General features: G+C 41.7%; 1 protein-coding gene across 1 annotated transcript; it reads right to left on the bottom strand.

Annotated features, from left to right (window-relative positions):
- Positions 1-297: 297 nt before the first annotated feature.
- On the bottom strand, positions 298-18,061 carry LOC116499741 (cell surface glycoprotein CD200 receptor 1-A-like). The gene is made up of 6 exons (XM_032204575.1): positions 17,840-18,061; positions 5,746-6,051; positions 4,064-4,312; positions 3,165-3,264; positions 2,155-2,206; positions 298-754 (listed from the first exon to the last, which is right to left on the bottom strand). Exons 1-6 carry the CDS (start codon positions 17,925-17,927, stop codon positions 632-634), a joined length of 918 nt encoding a protein of 305 aa, XP_032060466.1. The 5' UTR covers positions 17,928-18,061; the 3' UTR covers positions 298-631.
- Between the last annotated feature and the right edge of the window lie 905 nt (positions 18,062-18,966).

The raw sequence follows: 18,966 nt of genomic DNA, 5'->3' as shown, positions 1-18,966 counted from the left end.
GGAAATACTGAATAGAAACCTAACAAGTGAATTCAACATACTAGTGATGTCTCTTTTATAGTGGATGAACTTATAAATTCATCACTCATTTCAATTTTCTGAACTGGGAGATGAAAGGTCTTCCCTACAGATACTTTTTGCCAGTTAAAACTTTTTTGTGATTATCCATACTCAAAGCCCTTATATGAGTCATTTGTAAATTAGAACAAAGTGTCTGTTGCCTGGAGAGCATTTCATTTTAGCTTAAACACTCTTCCCATCTCCCAAGTCTGTGCAAGATAGTGTCAAATGTGTCAAAGTAATGCCTACAAGTGACTGACAAAACTAGTATCTCCAATTGAAGAATAGCAAAGGGAAGACTGATGACAACATTTTTTTTTTTTTCCGGGAAAATCTATAGCTTGATGTCAGTCAAAGTTCCCCAAGGAAAAACAGGAAACCTGTTTGCTTTCCCAAGGAAAAGGCAAAATGGGAAGAAAGAACTGTGCAGACTCATCAATAAGCATAGGTCTTCAAAGAGACCTAGTGAGCTATGTTGCCCCTGAATCTGAAGAAATCCTCTCAGAATTTTCTTTCTATGACCAGTCTTTTACAAAAGTGTCTCTTCCCTTTTCCAGTGTTGTTGAATCACTCATTTTGCTGTTGACAGTCCACATGGAAGATTCTGCCCCCCTGTCAGATCTGACACTGAGTTGTAAATTGTATTTTCCTTCTGCACATAAGTAGTATAAGGTTCCACCTCCGTTGTGTCATCCTAGCAAAACAAAACCAAAAAGTGTGAATACAGGAAGTAGGTTAATTTGGCAAGATTTTGCAAGCCTTTCATCTGGACTGAAGAATGTAACTGGGAAATAATGCACCAGTTTTTATTCTTCTTGGACCCACAAAAACAAAAAACAAAACAATGCACACACAACCAACCAACCAAACCAAATCAAACCAAATCAAAACAAAATAAAACAAAACAAAACATCATCTGTTGCTTTTTCTACCAAAGAAGCTGTATTGCTATTTCTTTCAAAGACTTGATGGATAACACTAAAGTATTGATTTGTGCGCTCTTTTCCTCTTCCATCTCTTTCCCTTCTCACTCACTTATTTTCACCTAGAAAATTTAGTATTAGGATCTCTTTCTCTAGAAAGCAAATCACATACTAGGGTCTTGACCCGGAGTGATTCCTCCATCAGTCTACAATTTCAGTCTAAAGATATTCTAATGAAAGTTTTGTGATGTGCCAGCAAGAACACTGGCACTTAACCAGTTAGTTTACATTAACGCAACTGTCAGCAATAATTCAGAGGTAGGGAAGCAGAAGAGGAAGAAGTAAAATAACTAGAAGTGACTAAGTCATTTCAGAAATAGAAACTGAAGCTCCTTTTTAAGTTGGTGACAGAATTTGAGCCTATTATGTGCTGCAGGTACACGGATATGCACAATGTAGATGTTTCACAACATAAATGTCTCAGCTTCCCTACACGGAAATGCTGTTATTTTTATTTGGTAGAAGAGAACAGAGATACAGAGCTGATGAGTGAATTTCTCAGCTACATGGGAAGCATGTAACACCACAGGGAATTCAAGAATATCTCCCATGTTGGACATAAGAGCTCCTTCCATTGTTTTATGAAATGCTTTGTCTTGAGTACAGTTGGCTCTTTTTGCATTTTGACCACACAAAATAAAGACTGGCCTTCAGAATTTGCACATTATCATTCTGAACATTGGGAGAGATTTTTTTTTCTCTTTCTAGATTTGTTAATTTTGTCGTTTAATGCTTTTGTTTCCTAATAGTTTTCTTAATATTCCCCAACCCATAAGATTGTCTCTCTTACTGAGCACTGAACAGCAGTTGTGGACAGTGTATCTAATATGAGCAGAGGGATGTGGTGGGACTTGCTCCTTACAAAGATAAAGCATGGCAGTTACTGAAATCTTTGCTGTTGGAAAATGCCTCTAATGTTTGCTCCAAGTCAAGATTATGGTAATGATAGTCTCTGTTTTGTACTGAGATAAAGCTAAGGACAAACATATAAGACAGAGTAGCACCTGCCGAAAGTAAAGAGTAAAAATCTAATGGTTTCTCTTATTGACCATGTTTTCTTGATCCAAGATCCCTGATTTAGTTATGGTCTAATCTGCATCGTTCTCCTTACCTCTAACGAATGTGTAAGAGAAGTATCGGGAGGTTTGGTTTTGTGACAGAGTCTGTAAAAAAGAAAATAAGCATTAAAGCAAATTTCTTCCTCCATACTAGAATTTGCTGAGGGGTCTTTTGAGCTTCTTTAATCACAAGCCTATGAAATATTTTTCTTTCTTGTTATCAAGAGCAAAGCCTAAAAATCTTCCAATGTCTTTCTGTCCGTGACTTTTGATCCTGAAGCACCCTGGCTTTCTTTACGGGTGTCTTCTGATGTTTTGGGGAGCTTAAATGCAGAGTGGAAGCAGGTTAAAATCAAAATCCTCTGGAAGGTTGTTCAACTCCCCCTTGCTGAAATTGTATTGAACTAATTGTTCATCTTTGAGGGAGAAGGTTGGGAAGAACAACAGTTTTGGAATAGGGGAGGGACAGAACACATCTGAGGTGTTCAGTACAGATGCTAATTCAGCCTTTCTCTACACAAATGATTTTTATTTTTTTTTATTTTTTTGGAACTGCTTTCTTTTCCACGGCAAAGCCAAAAGGGGCTAGAGTCCAGTTTCACCCAGGGAGCTTCTTCATAAACAGAGACAAAATCTGCTGTCTCTTCCAGTGGCATGGCAGGATAGCACTGGCCAATGCTCTGACACTTGAAGGACCTTCTTAGGCAGAGAACCGTTCCCCTGGTCTGACCAAGAGAGACACTGACAGGCTCTCACAGTACCTGAAGAACAGATTTGCTCTGCTGCTTTCCTGTCAGAATGAAGAGCTCCCATTCAGTGTAGCAGACAATGCATTGAGGATTCCCTGCCAATTTCTGACCATCTATATTTTACTCGGGGCATTATTCAGTAAAGATGTGTGCAACGCACAGTGTCTGCAGTATAAAGTACAAATATTTGATGTAGTCAACTCAGTTACTCATAGCAGCACAGACCGACAGAATCATGATTTCAAGACACAAATAGTACTTAAAGATTTCTGCTGGCACAAGACAAGTTTTCCTTAGCACTCTGTTGTACATACCTGCAACCATGGAGCTTAAAATAGTAAATGACAGCCATGAAGGTGATAATGATCAGGAAACCAAGAGCGATGGTTATATACAGGATAAGGTCACTCTGTGCTAAAGACAAAGCACAGTCTTAATTATGTCTTCTCACTGCTACCTTCCTTTATTATTTCAATATAAGTTTAAAGTTGCTTTAGTATATACATTTTCAACATGCTTGTAAAATAAATATAAATCCTTTCGGCAGAAGGGAAAGTCAATAATGAAACCAGTCTGAGAAATGCAAATATAGTCTGTGTCAGAGAAAAAAACAGATCCCTCAAATCCCACAGTGGATACCCATGACATTTATTCACTAAGTCACAGCTGAGCCCCTTGCAAGGACACAGCTTATACTAGTATTACAATTCATGTGTAGTTCTTCAAGAAGAAAAATCCAAACCAAAAAGAAGAAACCAAATGCCATACAGTGTCAGACATTCCCTACTGAGAATTAAGTGGTTTGTTCCTGCTAGCCACACAAGAGATGGTTCTCTTTCTCTTACCACAATCTAAGCAGGAGATCTTACTGTTGCATCTCAACAAATTTTGTTGATGTTCTGCTTCCATGTGGTTAACAATAAGATCAGGACTGCTTTGAGGCTGCTTACTGCAACTTTCCCACTACCAAAAGAATACTACCACAGTAATGTACTTCCCTTTTAGGGAAGAAACCATTTGGAAATAGTATCTGGAACATGAACGAGCTGGTGATGTTTCTTGGCACATGTGGTAGGGCACGATACTCTTGTCTATATAGGATTTCACTGAAGGTTTCTATAATTTTCATGGATTATTCTTCCTAGAAAGAGCAAGAGTGTGAACAGAGGGCTAGGCAGGATTTTGAATGCTGAACACACAAGGGGGAGCTTACGTGAGGAGCAGTATGTGGACATGGTCTCATTCAGAGTTGCGTGGTACACCTTGCAGGTTACAGTCTTCCTGTTGGTGCTGTGTGCTGTGAACCTGCTGAGCACGGTCACTGTCCCGTTGTCGTGGCTGTCTATTTCAGTCGTGGAGTTGTTCTCTGGGACCCATGAGATCTCAGCAGCCGGCCTCCCCGCCGCTGCCTCGCACACGGGGTTGCTGTGGTTCTCGCAGTACAGGGACAGCCTTGGGGGCACTGAAAAACATCAGGAAGGGGAGATGTGTGGGTTGCTGCAGTTGGCAGAGGCTGTTCTTATTCTTTACCCAAAAGGAACGTCATGAGAAGAGGAGAGTCAGGTTGGAGGTGCCATCCCGTCACAGCAATGTGTGCCAAAGTGACAAGGACAAAGGTTTTTTTTTTTTTTTTTTTTTTTTCTCATTTTGGACACCTCTCCCACACTGAGGTGAGTTACCACAGCCATGTACCATTAGAGGAGGCATGGAGGGCCTCAGGACGTGGAGGTGGGGAATTGCCCAGAATACAGGGCTGAATCAGACTTTTGTCCTGACCAGCCTTTATGCATGTGGCTTAAAATGGATTTGAATGCCAGGCTAGCAGGAGTTGGGGCTGTAACAACATCCCGTGTTTGATCGAATAGCTCAGTACTTGGAAGTGTTGCCCTGCTGTGTTTTTGTCATATTAAAGTAGCGTGTTAGTGAGTGACTACAGGAAAACAAGATGCACATGCAGACTCCTGTAGTGTACTGGGGATTGCTTCACACCCATCACTTGTAACTCTGTGGGGGAGAAAGGGCCAGCAGAAGGGAGTTCTGGCAAATGAGGAGAGGGAAGAAACAGAGCTACTAAATGACTGCGTGACCATTTGTGCCACTGAGAAAGCTCCTCTTCTCAGTGCACGCTTCTTCCTGTGCGGGAGGAGAGGAGTGTACTGGATCTGGCTGGAATGTTAACTTTCCCGGCAGCAGCCCATACAGTGCCGTACTCTGTACTTGTAGCTGGAACAGCAGTGTTATCACACCAGTGTTGTGTCTACTGCTGAGCAGCAGTGGCACAGCATTGGGCCTTTCTCTAACCCTCCTAGGGGGTGGGCAAAAAAGTGAGGAGAGAAACATCACTAGGGCAGCTGACCTAAACCAATCAAAGGGATATTCCATACCATGTGGTGTCACACTCAGCAATAAAAGGTGGAAACAGGAAGAAGAGGGGAGGGGTGGGCTCTCGTTGAGAAGACGTCGGTCCTCCTCTCGAACACCGGCTGCATGCGTTGAGGCCTTGCTTCAAGGATGTGGTCAATCATCGCTCATTTGTGGGAAGTAGAGAGTAATTTCTTTCCTCTGCACTTCCATATAGCTTTCATTTATTTTGTTTGTTTGTTTTCCTCCCTTTTTTCCCCTTTCCCTTTTATTTCCCCTTAGTTAAATTGTTTAGTTCATGGTAGTCTTTATTTAATTATTATAATTATTTCCCTTTAATTAAATTATCCTTATCTCAACCCGTGAGTTGTTCTTTGCTTTACTTCTCCCCCTCCTCATCTAAAGGAGGGGGAGTGAGAGAGTGGTTGTGGGGTTTAGCTGCCCAGCACGGTAAAACCACCACAAGGAGCTTTGTCTGTCTGGGGCTGGAGGTGGTCCTTTGGAGAAGAGAGAAATGAGGAAGGAGTCCCTTACCTAGCACGGTCAGCTGGTACATCTCGTGGAAATTCCCTTCCTGATTTACCAGTTCGCAGCTGTAATTTCCTTCATCAGCCATTCCCACTTGCTGTATCTCAAGGGCATAAAACTGTTCTGGTTTGAATTCACTTTTCACGCTGTCACTGCAGTTTGTTCTGTTCACCAGGTTCTGATCAGCCCTGAATCCCAAGGTGCAAGGGCCTCCTATCTTGGGGCTTATTTTCCACGTCACCATAGTTGCTCTTGTTCTGTGAGGGCAGGTCATCACAGCGCTGTGACCCGCTTGTGCTGCCATTCTGTTTCCTGGAGGAGACAAAGAAGGAGAAGGATGTGTGAAAAGGTGCCCAAGGATGTCACTCACAGCCTTGGAGTTCTGGCCTGTGCTTCAGAGGGAAATGTCAGCTCTGTTACACTCCAGAGGGAGGCCCTGTCTTTGCTCATCCCATGTTGTCCTTCATCTGGTATTACAGCTGTTTATTGTGGAGCTGGTAGTGTATTACAGACTACCCTCTTAAAACTATCAACGTTTCCCTCTGGGTCTTAGTGGATAAAACAGATCCTGGAGGATGATATCCTGCTCTTGCACACTGGGTTTAGCAGGTCAGCATCCAAATCCTCTGTGTTTGGAGCCCACGTGAACGAACCATTCCAGCCCGACCACTTTTCCTACTGTTTAACTAAGTTCTCGGGAAATGTTTTCTAACATGCAAAATTAACACAGTTCACTGCATTTTAGCTACTTACAGATTCCCTTAAAGGTTTTTGCTTTTTCATTTTGAGGATTAAGTATCATGCAGGTGAAGACCTTTCCAAATCTAGACCTAGCTCCTGCATTCTGGTAGGAAATGTAGCTGCAATATTGCCCCATAGTACAGTACACAGTATAGTGCTGTAAAATCTTAGTTACTCCAGCTGTACAACATGTAAATCAGAGTGTAATTCTGATAATTTGTTGGTTTTGTTTATTTGTTTGTTTTCTGCTAGAAGAGGACAAATATGTGGGGATAGTATATCACTGAAACCATTCACTTCCCATTTTTATTAAAGAAAGGAAATAATACTTAGCTTTCTGCTGCTCATTACTGCCAGCATTCATTGGTTAGTGTTTGCAAGCATTGCTGAAGATGAAAAGTGCTAGTTATTTACATTATCTTCTGATACACAAATCCACCAGCCTCACAAATGCTTGTTTTCTTAATTCAATTGTCAACAGTATTCTGTGATACATGGTTGCACTGTATTTAAATGACTTTTTTTTTTTTTTTTCTATATGACATTGCAAGAAAATGTGAGATGCATGTTTTAAACTCAGATGATTTTACCAGGAGAGGAACTGAAAGAAGCCTTTTGTCTCATGATGAGTTCTGGATGGGAGTTCTATGAACGTCTCCAAAAACTGGCAAACAAATTGTTTCCTCTGCCAGTTTAGCACTGCCAAGTGCCTCAGAGCTCCAAGTCATACCATCAGGATGGCTGACCTCATCTAAAAATAACTAAGCAAACCTAAGCCTTCAGACAGACTTTGTGTTGGGGCTGGTGTTTGTTTTTTTTTAAACTAATGTTTGCAAATAGTGACGACAAGTGACAGTCTTGTGCCTGTTTAATGTTGTAAGCTTTTATTTATGTCTTAGAGCAATATCATTTTAAATGTCTTTCAACTCATTTGAACTCATTAAAGAGGTTAAGATCAAAGGCAGTCTGGGCTGCAGTGACAGCACCCTTGTTGAGTTTGTGATCTTGAGGGATATGAGCCTGGCAAATTAAAAAGAGGGGACGCTGAATTTTTGAAGAGTGAATATCCATCTGTTTAAAGACCTAGCAGATGAGACCCCATGGGATACTGTCCTTAGGGTCAGAGGAGCTGATCAGAGCTGGCAACTCTTTAAAGATGCTTTTCTTAGGGTACAGCAGGTCTCCATCCCCATGTATAAGAAATCAAGCAGGGAAGGCAGGAAACCAGCATGGCTGAGCAAGGACCTGCTGGTCAAACTGAGCTGTAAGAAGGAAATACACAGGCAGTGGAAGCAGGACATGTGGGCTGGAAAGAGCACAGGGATGCTGCCTGGATGTGCAGGGATGGGATCAGAAAAGCCAAGGCACAGATGGAACTGAGCTTGGCAAGGGCTGCAAAGAACAAGAAGGGATTCTACAGATACATTGGTCAGGAAAGAAAGGCCAAGGAGAGAGTTCCCCCTCTGATAAACAAGAAAGGAGAGCTGGTAATGAAAGACATAGAAAATGATGAGGTACCCAACAACTTCTTTGCCTTGATCTTCATTGCCAGTCAGGCTGCCTACATCTCTCATTTCCCCAAACCTCTAGGTGGGGGCTGAGGGAGCAAATTTTCCCACTGTAAGGGAAAAGCAGGTTGGAGACCACCCCACCTGATGAAACTGTAGAGGTACAAGCCTGTGGGACCCAATGACATGCATCCCAGGGTCCTGAGGGAACTGGCTGATGGAGTTGCCAAGCCACTCTCCATCATATTTGGAAAGTCCAGGCAGTCAGGCAAAGTCCCCGGTGGATGGAAAAAGGGAAACATCACTCCCATTCTTAAAAAGGGTGGGAAGGAAGACCCAGAGAACTACAGATCGGTGATCATCACCTCTGTGCCTGGGAACATCATGTAACAGGTCCTGCTGGAAGCAATATCAAGGCACATGCAGGACAAGGAGGTGCTCTGAGACAGCCAGCACAGCTTCACCAAGGGCAAATTGTGCCTGACCAATCCAGTGTCCTTCTATGATGGAGTGTCTGCATCAGTCGACAAGGGAAGACCGACCAATGTCATCTACCTGGAATTCTGTAAGGCCTTTGACATGGTCCCACATGCCGTCCTCATCTTTAAATTGGAGAGATATGGATCTGAAGGGTGGACGATCCTGTGGATAAGGAGTTGGCCGGATGGCTGCAGCCAGAGTATTGTGGTCAATGGCTCTATATCCAGGTGGAGGCCAGTGATGAGTGGTGTCCCTCAGGGGTCTGTCTTGGGACTGGTACTGTTTAATATCTTTATCAGTGACATAGGCACTGGGATCGAGTGCACCCTCAGCAAGTTTGCAGACAACACTGAGCTGAGTGGTGCAGTTAATACAGCAGAATGAAGGGATGCCACCCAAAGGGACCTGGACAAACTAGATAAATGGACTCCAGTGAACCTAATGAAGTTCAAAATGTGCAAGTGCAAGGTGCTGCAATGGGGTTGGGGCAGTCCTAGACATGAGTGTAGACTGGGAGAAGAACTCATTGAGAGCAGCCCTGAGGTGAGGGACTTGGGCATTCTGGTGGATGAAAAGCTCGACACGAGGCAGCAATACATGCTTGAAGCCCCAAAGGCCAACTACATCCTGGGCTGTATCAACAGAGGGGTGGCCAGCATTGTCCCCCTCTGCTCTGCCCTTGTGAGGCTCCACCTGGAGTACTGCATCCAGGTCTGAAGCCCCCAGCACAAGAAAGATGTGTGTCTGGTAGAGCAGGTCCAGAGGAAGGCCACAAAGATGATCAGAGGGCTGGAGCACCTCTTCTATGAAGAATGGCTGAGAGAGCTGGGAATGTTCAGCCTGAGGAGAAAGCTCTGGGGAGACCTCATGGCAGCCTTTCAGTACTCAAAGGGGGGTTATCAAAAAGACAGAGAGCAACTTTTTACTCAGGGAGATAATGATGGGACAAGGATGGATGGTTTTAAAGTAAAAGAGGGGAGATTTAGATTAGAGGTTAGGGGAGATTTAGATTAGAGGTGAAATTCTTCACTCAGAGGGTGGTGAGGCACTGGCACAGGTTGCCCAGAGAAGCTGTGGATGCCCCATCCTTGAAGGTGCTCAAGGCCAGCCTGGATGGGGCTTTGGGCAACCTGATCTAGTGGGTGGCATCCCTGCCCATGGCAGGGGTTTGGAACTGGATGGTCGTTAAGGTCCCTTCCAACCCAAGCTCATTATCCCTGCTTGTCAGCTGTGTGGATGGGTACAGTGCTCCCATTCACATTATCACCTGATGCAGAAATAGTCTGGCATATTTGCAATCTCTCAAGAAAGCATATGCAAAAATGGAGCTCTGCTTTCTAAAACCGAGAGTGTAGTACCAAGTTCAGATAATTTAAGATTTTGAACTGGGTGACCTAAAATATCATAGTTTACAAGCAAATTAAGACTGGGCATGGGTAAGACTTGTTAAAAATCTACCGAACAGGAGCTTATAAAGAACAGCCATTTTTGTAACAGTTTCTGATAAAAACAGGATTTGTCTTTCTTTCTATTTCAAGCTAAGTCAGTCTAATGAGATGTCAGGACTTGCTATTTTTTACCACAGAGTTAGTTTTATTTAAAGATAGACCAAAATGTTTGTGCTCAGGAATGAGTCCACAAATAGCTGGGGATCAGCCAGCACAAAGGCAGTTCTTTAAACGGAAATTATCCTCACCCCTATCCTATTCTTCCTAGTCAGCCATAGCTTTACTTTAGTTTGGAAATGTTGATAGGACCTCACAGAATCACCTCAGTTTAGCCAAGGACTGAAGTTGGACATGCCATACCTTTTCCTTCCAGTAAGTATTTCAAAACCCTTCTAATCTCTAAATGTATGCTTCATTTGAACATTAACCAATACACTAGGAAGTGATAGCTCTTTAGGTAACTCATAATTGCTGGCTATACTCATTCAAAGAAAAGGCCTGAAAAGAAATCTTTCCTGTTCTCCATGCCTTTACAAAATGCCTTCTTTCCCCTAGTCCTCTTCTCTAGTCCACCAGCTTTCAGTGGCTTCTCAGGCCACGTAGAGACTCCACATGACCCTTCCTTTTCCCCTTTTACCATCACATCTATGACTTGTGGATCTGTTCCAACGAAACCTTTTGCAAGAGTCTGTTCCCCAGTCTGCTTTCTTTGCCTTTCTGCTGCCTGCCCCAGCCTGCACTTGTAGGTAGAGCTCAGCAGCTCTGTGGGAGGACACCATCTCCCCTTTCCTCCAGGAATTTAACTAAGCATAAAGGGCTTGTGTCTGCTGTGCAAGCAAACTAAACAAGCAAAACTATTCCACTCCTAAAGAGGAAATGTTCAATGCTGCAAATGTTAAAAGTCAGACTAGTCACTGCACCAGTGTTTTCTAGAATGGTGCTTTCATTCTGTAAAATGGCTGAAGGTCAGTTGCTAAAGTTTCCTCTGTGATGGCTGATTACTTCAAGACCCGTAGAATCAGGGCATATATGCCACACACGTCAGCATTTATCTATTTGAATGATAGCTTGGAAACAACCCAGTACATTGTACGGCTTCTTTTCTAAAGGTGAAATCCCATGTTAGAGCTGAGCTGAGCTGAACTAACAGCATGCTGCAAATTAAAAAGGGGATAACCAACGCAGCAAAGGCCTCGCTCTCTGTGGCTCTGCAGAGAATAAGAAAATTGAAGAGGTGTGACCTATCAAGCTCATCTCAGTGCAGTGATAAGTGAATGATGATAATCAAAGGTCAGCCCTGCTAAATATTGAGTTCTACCCAGGAGAGATGATATGAAGAATCATATATCTACACATTTGTTGTAAATAACTTCTCATTTTCAGTCTTAATCTTCACAAATGAGTGAACAATGGAAAATGGCAATCATTTATTCTGTTTGTCAGAAAGTGCAGAGCCCAGGAGAACAAGCTGTCAGTCATGCCGATGTAGAAAATAGACAAGTCAGCTTCAGGGAGCTCTGTACAGCTCCGAGCTGAACCAATCTATTTGGGTTATTGACATAAATTCAGTCAGTGTAAGCTGATTTATCTTTGGGGACTCCTGTGACAGGTTATGAGTAGGTAGGGTTGGAGGCCTTTGGATCGAAGTCTTCTAATTTGACTCCAGCCTCTGAAGTTAACCTAATTAAAATACAAGTAACGTTATGTCATCCATCCTTCAGTGTCTTCCCTTGACTGCTGAAGAAGATTTTAAGAGATGTTTGAGGGGGTTCTCAAGCTCTGTTCTAGTGCATTGAGTGCACTTCCTAATGCACTGACAGATTCCAGCTTCATCTTTGAAAGTGGATGTATCCTCACTCAGGAAAAAACATACTCAGCCCAGGAGCTCGTATTTGTGTTTCAGAAATGTTCTGGTTACTGTTGTCACGCTAAGATTACTGTAATTGAAAAAAGATTTGGGGAAAAATTGCCCTGTTTTTCTAACATGGTTTCTGTAGTGTGTTTGACAGCTCTCGTGGATAACTAGTTACACCAGTTCCTTTACAGTGTCACTTAGTCATCTCTCCTGTTTCTCAGAGTTTTTCACACAGTAATAGGAGAAAGACGTATTTCAAAAACAGGAAAATTTGATTGTGAAACCACTAAATTTTTCAGGGGAATCACTGAAAAATCAGACAGCTACACAGCTTGAAAGTGCTTTTGATTCCTTTCAAGTAGGAAAGATTTCCATCCTCTGTTATTCTTTATAGCAGATTTTAACCCACAGTAAAACCTTTTCTTACCCCCAGAATGACTCAAGTTCCATGACAGCCTCTTTAGAAATTCAGCTGTTAAAGAGTTTTTTCACACTGTAAAGAGACTTCTTTACTTTCTCAGACGTAATTCTCTCGTGTCTTTATTTCTTACAGTAACAATCTACAGTAGCATTTTGGTGCATCCCCCCCTCCCCGCCCCCGCAGTTTAAACTTAGAGGTATAATGAACTGAAACAGTGATTATACCACAAGTAAATGACTAACTGTATCTTGGAATTAACATATTATATGAGTCAGAGCAAGTTATGATCGAAAAGGCAGTACCGGATGCTTGGAAGAGGCCAGATACAATAGGCTGAGCTCTGCATTCTCCTTCTACCACCAGAGTGCCTGTGACCACTTAGCAAGGCTTGTCTGGAATGAGGAGAGAGAGAAACAAACAGAAGGGCTTTGTACTAGGGTAGAAATTGCTAAAGTACTGTCAGAGTTTTTTATGTGGCAGGCTTGTGACTCTGGAAAATGTAGCCACAACAGCACAGGACGGAGTACAGGCTGAAAATCTGCCCCGCGCACTGGATGAGTAGTAAGTAGTTTGAGTGCTGTGAGTTTCGTGACAGAAATACATGAACCAGCTGCCCTGAGTTGACATGACTCAGACTCTTGAAGCTGCAATCACAGCTTTTTCAGTGACAACGCATCTTCAAAAGGGCAGCATTGGACACAATAAGAGACTTACAGCTTTATTGTTATTTTCCCTCTAATACTCTTTTATCCGTATTTGTCATTATTCCTTGATAATGTATTCTATTCCCATTTCATTTTATTTAGGCCTTTTTCCCATCTTCAGAAATTCCATTTTTTCTCACATCCAAATTCTTCTTTTGTTCTCCTTGTAACCCGTTTCTGTTCTGCCACCATTAGTGTCCTTTGCAGTGTCAGTCTCTTTTCTGCTGTCTCATCCAAACTCAAATGGCAAATTTAAAACACAGCCAGAAAATGACACTTTTTCACTATAAACTCTAGTTTTTCAATATGAATTGTTTGCAGCATGGCTGGAATTCTTCTAGATTTCAAACTTTAATATCAGGAAGTGACTTCATATGTTGCAGAGAGCTGAGCACACTGGCAGAACTTCATAAAGAACTCAAGGTTTCAGTCTTCACATTCAAGACGGAATATACCTTTGCAGTTGCCAAATACTAGTTGTTAATGTTTCTATGATCTTCTCGTGCTCTTTAGCTTTCTTCAGTGTCCTTTCAAGCAGTAATTCAAAACAGTTGTTTTTGTAGGCAAAAGAATGATGCTAAATCTCACCTAGTTGGAGATGAGATTTGATACAGTGTCCTCTCAAAAATTATAAATCAAGCCAAAGAAAGGAGGGGTAACTGGAGGGAAGTATGATGGGTAAAAACTGTATCAAGGAGAGAAAGCAAAAGGCAGAGTTGAAAGGAAGTGTCAGGTTGAAGGTAGCTTGCTGATGATGTTTCTCAGCAGGCAAATTTTGTACGAATTCTGTTTAGCATTCTTAATAATGGTATTGGCATTTGTATCAGGAGTGTGTGAAGAAATTTGTTGAACGCAGAAAGCATATGGTATTATTAATATAAAGAAGGGAAATGTCACAGAAGAAGACATCATTAAAATCCGTCAGCTCAAAATGTAATAACAATGTAAATAGTCATTACAATAAATTGAGAAGCATTTCATGATAGAATGCCTGCAAAAATGATTTGATGCAGTGATTTAGAGGTCTTTTCTTGAGGCTGTATTTGAGCAAAAGGGCTATATCTCAATAAAAAACATGGCTTTGTAGAAAAAAGGATAGGTATGCTGCTCTATTGGCCGAGTTAATGTTTGAGTGATGTGTTGGAATCATCTAGTTTGCAGAATTAACACCTTTGCTCAAACCCTCCACTGAAAATAAATCATCACTGGACTTAACAAGCTGTTGTATTTTATATGACCCTGGCTGTTAACTTTGAACTTGCTAGAGCAACCTCTGCGTGCAGGGTGAGTAGATCTTTATCCTTGCAGAATGTGAGCTGGAATAGATGAGAGGAGAAGGGGCTTACGCTGTATGCCAAAGGGGTTTGGGTAGTATTTCTTCCAGAGTAGCACTGTGACGCCCTGTGTAACAAACTGCTAAGGCCCTCTGGACACTTCCCACTACAGAAAGAGATACAGAGTGTTTCATACTCTGTTCTGCATGCTGAATTTGACTTTCTACTCTCTTACTCATGAGAAGACCAACAAAAAAATTGTTTATTTACGCTTAAGTGGCATTTTCCTGTTATTCCAAACAAAAATAGAGCATTGACTGCAAAAGGTGGGTTGTATGCCCTCTTCTTCATACTTTCCAGAGAGCAGATAAGGGACTGCTGTGAAAACACACTAATGACTTCACTTTTCTATAGTTAGAATCTCAGTCACACCTTGCTTAGTGTTCAGCTTTAGCATTGTAATTTTTTTTCTAGCCTTTTCTTACTCAATACAAAGATAAGGCAGCGTAAGAAGATTCCCTACGCTTTATTCTTCTGAAAGATTGTACCTCTGTGTACAAAATATATCAGCTGCGAGTATTAAGTAGAATGTACATCTGTAAGTGCATTACCAATTAAAGAAAAGCTGCTTTATAGTCACAGAGTATGTGGTGTACTTGCAAAACCGAACTCCTCCGTTTCTGGGGTTTTGAAACTAGACACCTTTAGACATCGTGCTTGGACCATATCAAAGTAAAATGTTATGTCACATGAACATGCTTTGAAGATTGTATTAGGGCAATTTAGATGACTTCTGAGAATTTTTTTTGCTTAATTTAATAGTACGGAGTTCTGTTTTAAGTGTTTGTGTAAGAAAAAAAAAAAGGCTGTTGTGATGTAAAATGTGTTTTTAGTGTAAAAGAAGACAAAATAATTCTAGCACATAGAACCAAAGGAGCAGCAGAGCAATAGTGAAATAAAGACAAACGTATATTTATCAGAATTGTTTTTTAGCCTATGATTTTTGTATCAGGAGCAAGATTGCAGAGTAAACTAGAATAGGAGGCAACAGAGACAGGGGCACTGAAACACCCAAAGACAGTGGAAATGAGAAGGCAGTAAAACACGCTAGTCTACTAACACTAGTGAAGGAGAATTTAAAAGTTTTTGTTTGTTTGTTTGTTTGTTTGTTTTTAAGGGAAGAAGCTAAGTGAAAGCAGTTGCATTCAAGAAAGTTAGGTATCTGGGTGAAATTGTACTACAGACAGGTTGCTCTGAAGTTTTAATGCACTGTTATTCACCTTGTACACTCTAATTTCAGCACTGAGGCAATGCCATTGTTTTCAGTTTTTTACTCTTGGTAAAATTGAGCTAACATAGAGAATCACATCTCATTATTGACATCAGATTTCTTTGTGCTTCCACTGAAGCACACTGTCATATCTGTTGTCACAGACTAGTACTACAGATCCAGGACTTACACAGCTGAACATTGCAAATGTTACTCCGATAAAAAGAGTTTAATTGTATGAACCTCCTATGGAAAAACTTGCCCTCCCTTATCCCCTTTCCTTTGGAGTATGCACACAACCACAAGGTGTCTTATTTGTTTAGTTAAACAAATAAATAATTTGTTTAGTTAAACAAATCCTCCTATGAGGATTCTTATAGAAGGGTTGGTAGTACAGATCGTGCACCAGCAGCTTCCATAGCATACTGTCCAGCCCTGCTTGGGGACGGATCTAGACACAACAATCATGAAGTTGCTGCCCCTTCCTCAGCTGTAAAAACTGACCAAGGCACATGAGGCAACATATTAAAGATATGTTAAGGAAAACATTAACACATGTAAAGCCTGGTTATGCACAAGAGTTTTTGCATGACCTTATTTCATTCACGGTAGCTTGCTCTGGTCTTCAGAAGGGGAGCATAGTTCCTTCAAACTTCATACAATGTTAAACTTCTCTGGATAGAGAACACACACTAGATCATCTTAACACATCTGGCCTGTGATCTCTAAGGGAAAAACCTCGTCACTACACCTTGCTGAGAACCGTCACAATAATATTGAAGGAAACATGTTTAAAAACAGCCTTAGCTAAGAACTTCCCATCAAAAGTGTGCTGTTTGTTTCGGAGGGGGGAGGTTCAAACATGAAGTTAGATTTTAATGCATCTTTTTTGTGTGTTCTTTGAAGGGGAATATCATTGACTCAAGACACCAAGAGGTTAAAATCTAATTGTCTTCTAGAAGAAAAAGAACTTTCTTTGGCATTAGATTTTTTTTATATATTTATATATATATTTTTTTATATATATATATTTTATATATATTTCCAGCAAAGTCCCATTTTAAAAAGAAATTTTGCCCGTAGGATTCTCCTTTGTCTCCCCCATTTTTTTCAACAGTTTGTGACATGTCCATACTCCTTTACTTTTTGAGCAGCTGTACTCAAAAGCATAGACTGTCTCTGATGATACCATAACCTGTGTGTATTACCTTGAGACAGTTCCTTGGTATTCTTCTGAGATAATTTCTTTACTGGAAGAATGGGGACATGGGAAGGGAATGGTTTTTGATTGTTTGTTTGTTTTTAACCTCTAGTGTGTCTGTTGTGAGTCTACTAATGCAGAGTTTAATAAAAGTATGTGAAGATTTCATTTTTTTTTCAGTGTGGCACTGAGGTTATCATTTTGATCTCGTTTGATCTGACAAACGCACTACAGGCAGGTGTTCCCTCACTGACGACAATAACTGTATCCATTTTACTTAAAAAATATCTGTATATTTTAATATCTTTAAGGATAGTATCTTCTTTTCTGTCTGAGTGGAATGAAATATTTCATGTCCATGCAGCTTAATTCTACTTGTCCGTAATAGTAATGGACATAAGCACGTTACGTGTTATTCAGAGATGTCCCTATCTGGCATTTTAGGTTTCTGGAACTGCTGCTCAAATCCCTAATTACATGAGCAAGTCCCTGGACTGCCGCATGGCATCTGAAATAGCGCAAGCTCAAGAAATGCAAATAAAAAAAACCTAGGAGACGTTAACTGTCATAGCTAGAATATATTAAAACTAAGCCAACTACACTAACAGACAGAGTCAGAAGGGGTTAGGAATGTCACTATCTTTGGCACCAAAGCCCTGACCGTGCTTGATAGCAATCGTTCCCGTTAGCCTCAGAATGAAATTGCAGAAACTGCTCCTGGCTGTCAGCACACCAGTGATCTTCCACCGCTCCTAAGAAAGACACGAGATCCCTGCCCGGTTTCGTAGTGTCTACCAGCTCTCCTCAGCAGAAACCTCATGGCCAAAAGCTTCACGTTCACAAACGCCTTCCTGGGCATATTTTTAATAGGTCAAATGGATCAGTTTCTCAGAGGATGTGGATTTAGTGGTCTTAGTAAATAGGCTATCTGTGACTAGCGGTACATTATAGCCACGAGTCACTAAATAATTGCCTGTATAGAAGTCACAGGGATAATGACTGGCAGCCTTGGGACCACTGAGAAAAGAAAAGCAGGAGCAGATATTTGGGAAGCATGTTTTGATTGTGCTCCGTAAATTTTAACAACTAAAGAAAGTCATAACATGACACATAGCCCTTACGGGGAGAAAAGATCTGTGCACATTTCCCTTTCTTCCACCCTGACAGCTGAGCAGTCCCAGAGAACAGTTAGACTCACCCGTTATTCTTGTGAGCTTGGTGATGGTGAGCAGCACGAAAATACACGCAGCCTTTCCAGCAATCTTCATGTCAGCTCCTTTTTTCATGGCTCAGGCGGCTCCGTCACTCCATCCGTCCCACCGCCAACCTAGCTGTGGTCATGGGGCATATTTCTTGCCTGCCAGCGCATCCTCAGCAGCCAAGGCGAGTGTTTTCTCTTCCCCCAACCTTCTCCACTCCTCTCCTGACTGCCTGGCTCCTCAAAGCTGGAGAGGTTCCTCCTTCTGACTCTGAGAGCAGGAGGCTTCCTGTGCTGAGAGCCTAGGCGAACGCTGAGGAAACAGACTGAACAGCTCTGCCTTCCGTTCATTGGCTCTCCTCAGGAGGCTGATGAGTGAAGATAAACCCTGCAGCACAGCTCAGATGGGGTAGCAGTGGAGGAGATCATTTAAGCCTGACTTTAATATCAAAAAGAAAATCTTCATTTTGTGGCGCTAGAGAGAAACTTTTTCTTCATCCTTGCCACTGCTGCTATTCTGTGTCTTCAGCACTTCTTTGTCACTACCTCAAAGAAAAATCCTTCCTCCTGTCTTAATGATTTCTCCCTTCAGGAGCTACTGACAGCTTTGTTTCCACCTTGAACAACAAAGCTTTCCAGACCCCCAGACCCTGGGAGGAGAGACTGAGTGAGAGAAAAGAAATATTCTTTTACATACTTTTCAGCAGAAATCATAGGAAATCAAGCTGGCCCACATCTTTCAATTAATTTTTTTTTCTTCAGGATACTGCGGTTTTTGGGGTTTATTGTTAGTTTTGTTTTTGTTGTTGTTGTTGTTGTTGTTGTTGTTAGCACTGTACCTGTCTCTCCACTTCCTCACTTTAGTCTTCAGATTCAGAGCTTTCTTTTCCTTTCTTAAGCCACAGCTCTTCCCTGGCACAATTCTGTGGGCCAGCAGTAGAGAAGGTTTCAGCTGTTGAAAATCTACAAATCAGAATGATTACCACCAAGGACAGAGACAAAAACAGTAAAGACAGAAGAAACAGATCAACAAAAATCAACAAGAAATTGAGGTGTTGAGGAGCTTGGACAGCCCAGCACATTTGGACATCGGCAGGCTGCAGTGATGACAGTAGTCTGATGGTCTG

This window comes from Aythya fuligula, chromosome 1, assembly GCF_009819795.1.
Source record: "Aythya fuligula isolate bAytFul2 chromosome 1, bAytFul2.pri, whole genome shotgun sequence".
Lineage (NCBI taxonomy): Eukaryota > Metazoa > Chordata > Aves > Anseriformes > Anatidae > Aythya > Aythya fuligula.
Note: the sequence above shows the minus strand (reverse complement) of the source record. Positions and strands in the feature narration are given on the sequence as shown.

Excerpts from the sequence above, each read along its gene's own strand:
- LOC116499741 (XM_032204575.1), bottom strand. The coding sequence starts at position 17,927 with ATGAAAAAAGGAGCTGACATGAAGATTGCTGGAAAGGCTGCGTGTATT. Across the intron at positions 6,052-17,839 it reads CAAGCTCACAAGAATAACGG|GAAACAGAATGGCAGCACAA; the intron begins GTGAGTCTAACT and ends TGTCTCCTCCAG. Across the intron at positions 4,313-5,745 it reads GTACCAGCTGACCGTGCTAG|TGCCCCCAAGGCTGTCCCTG; the intron begins GTAAGGGACTCC and ends GATGTTTTTCAG.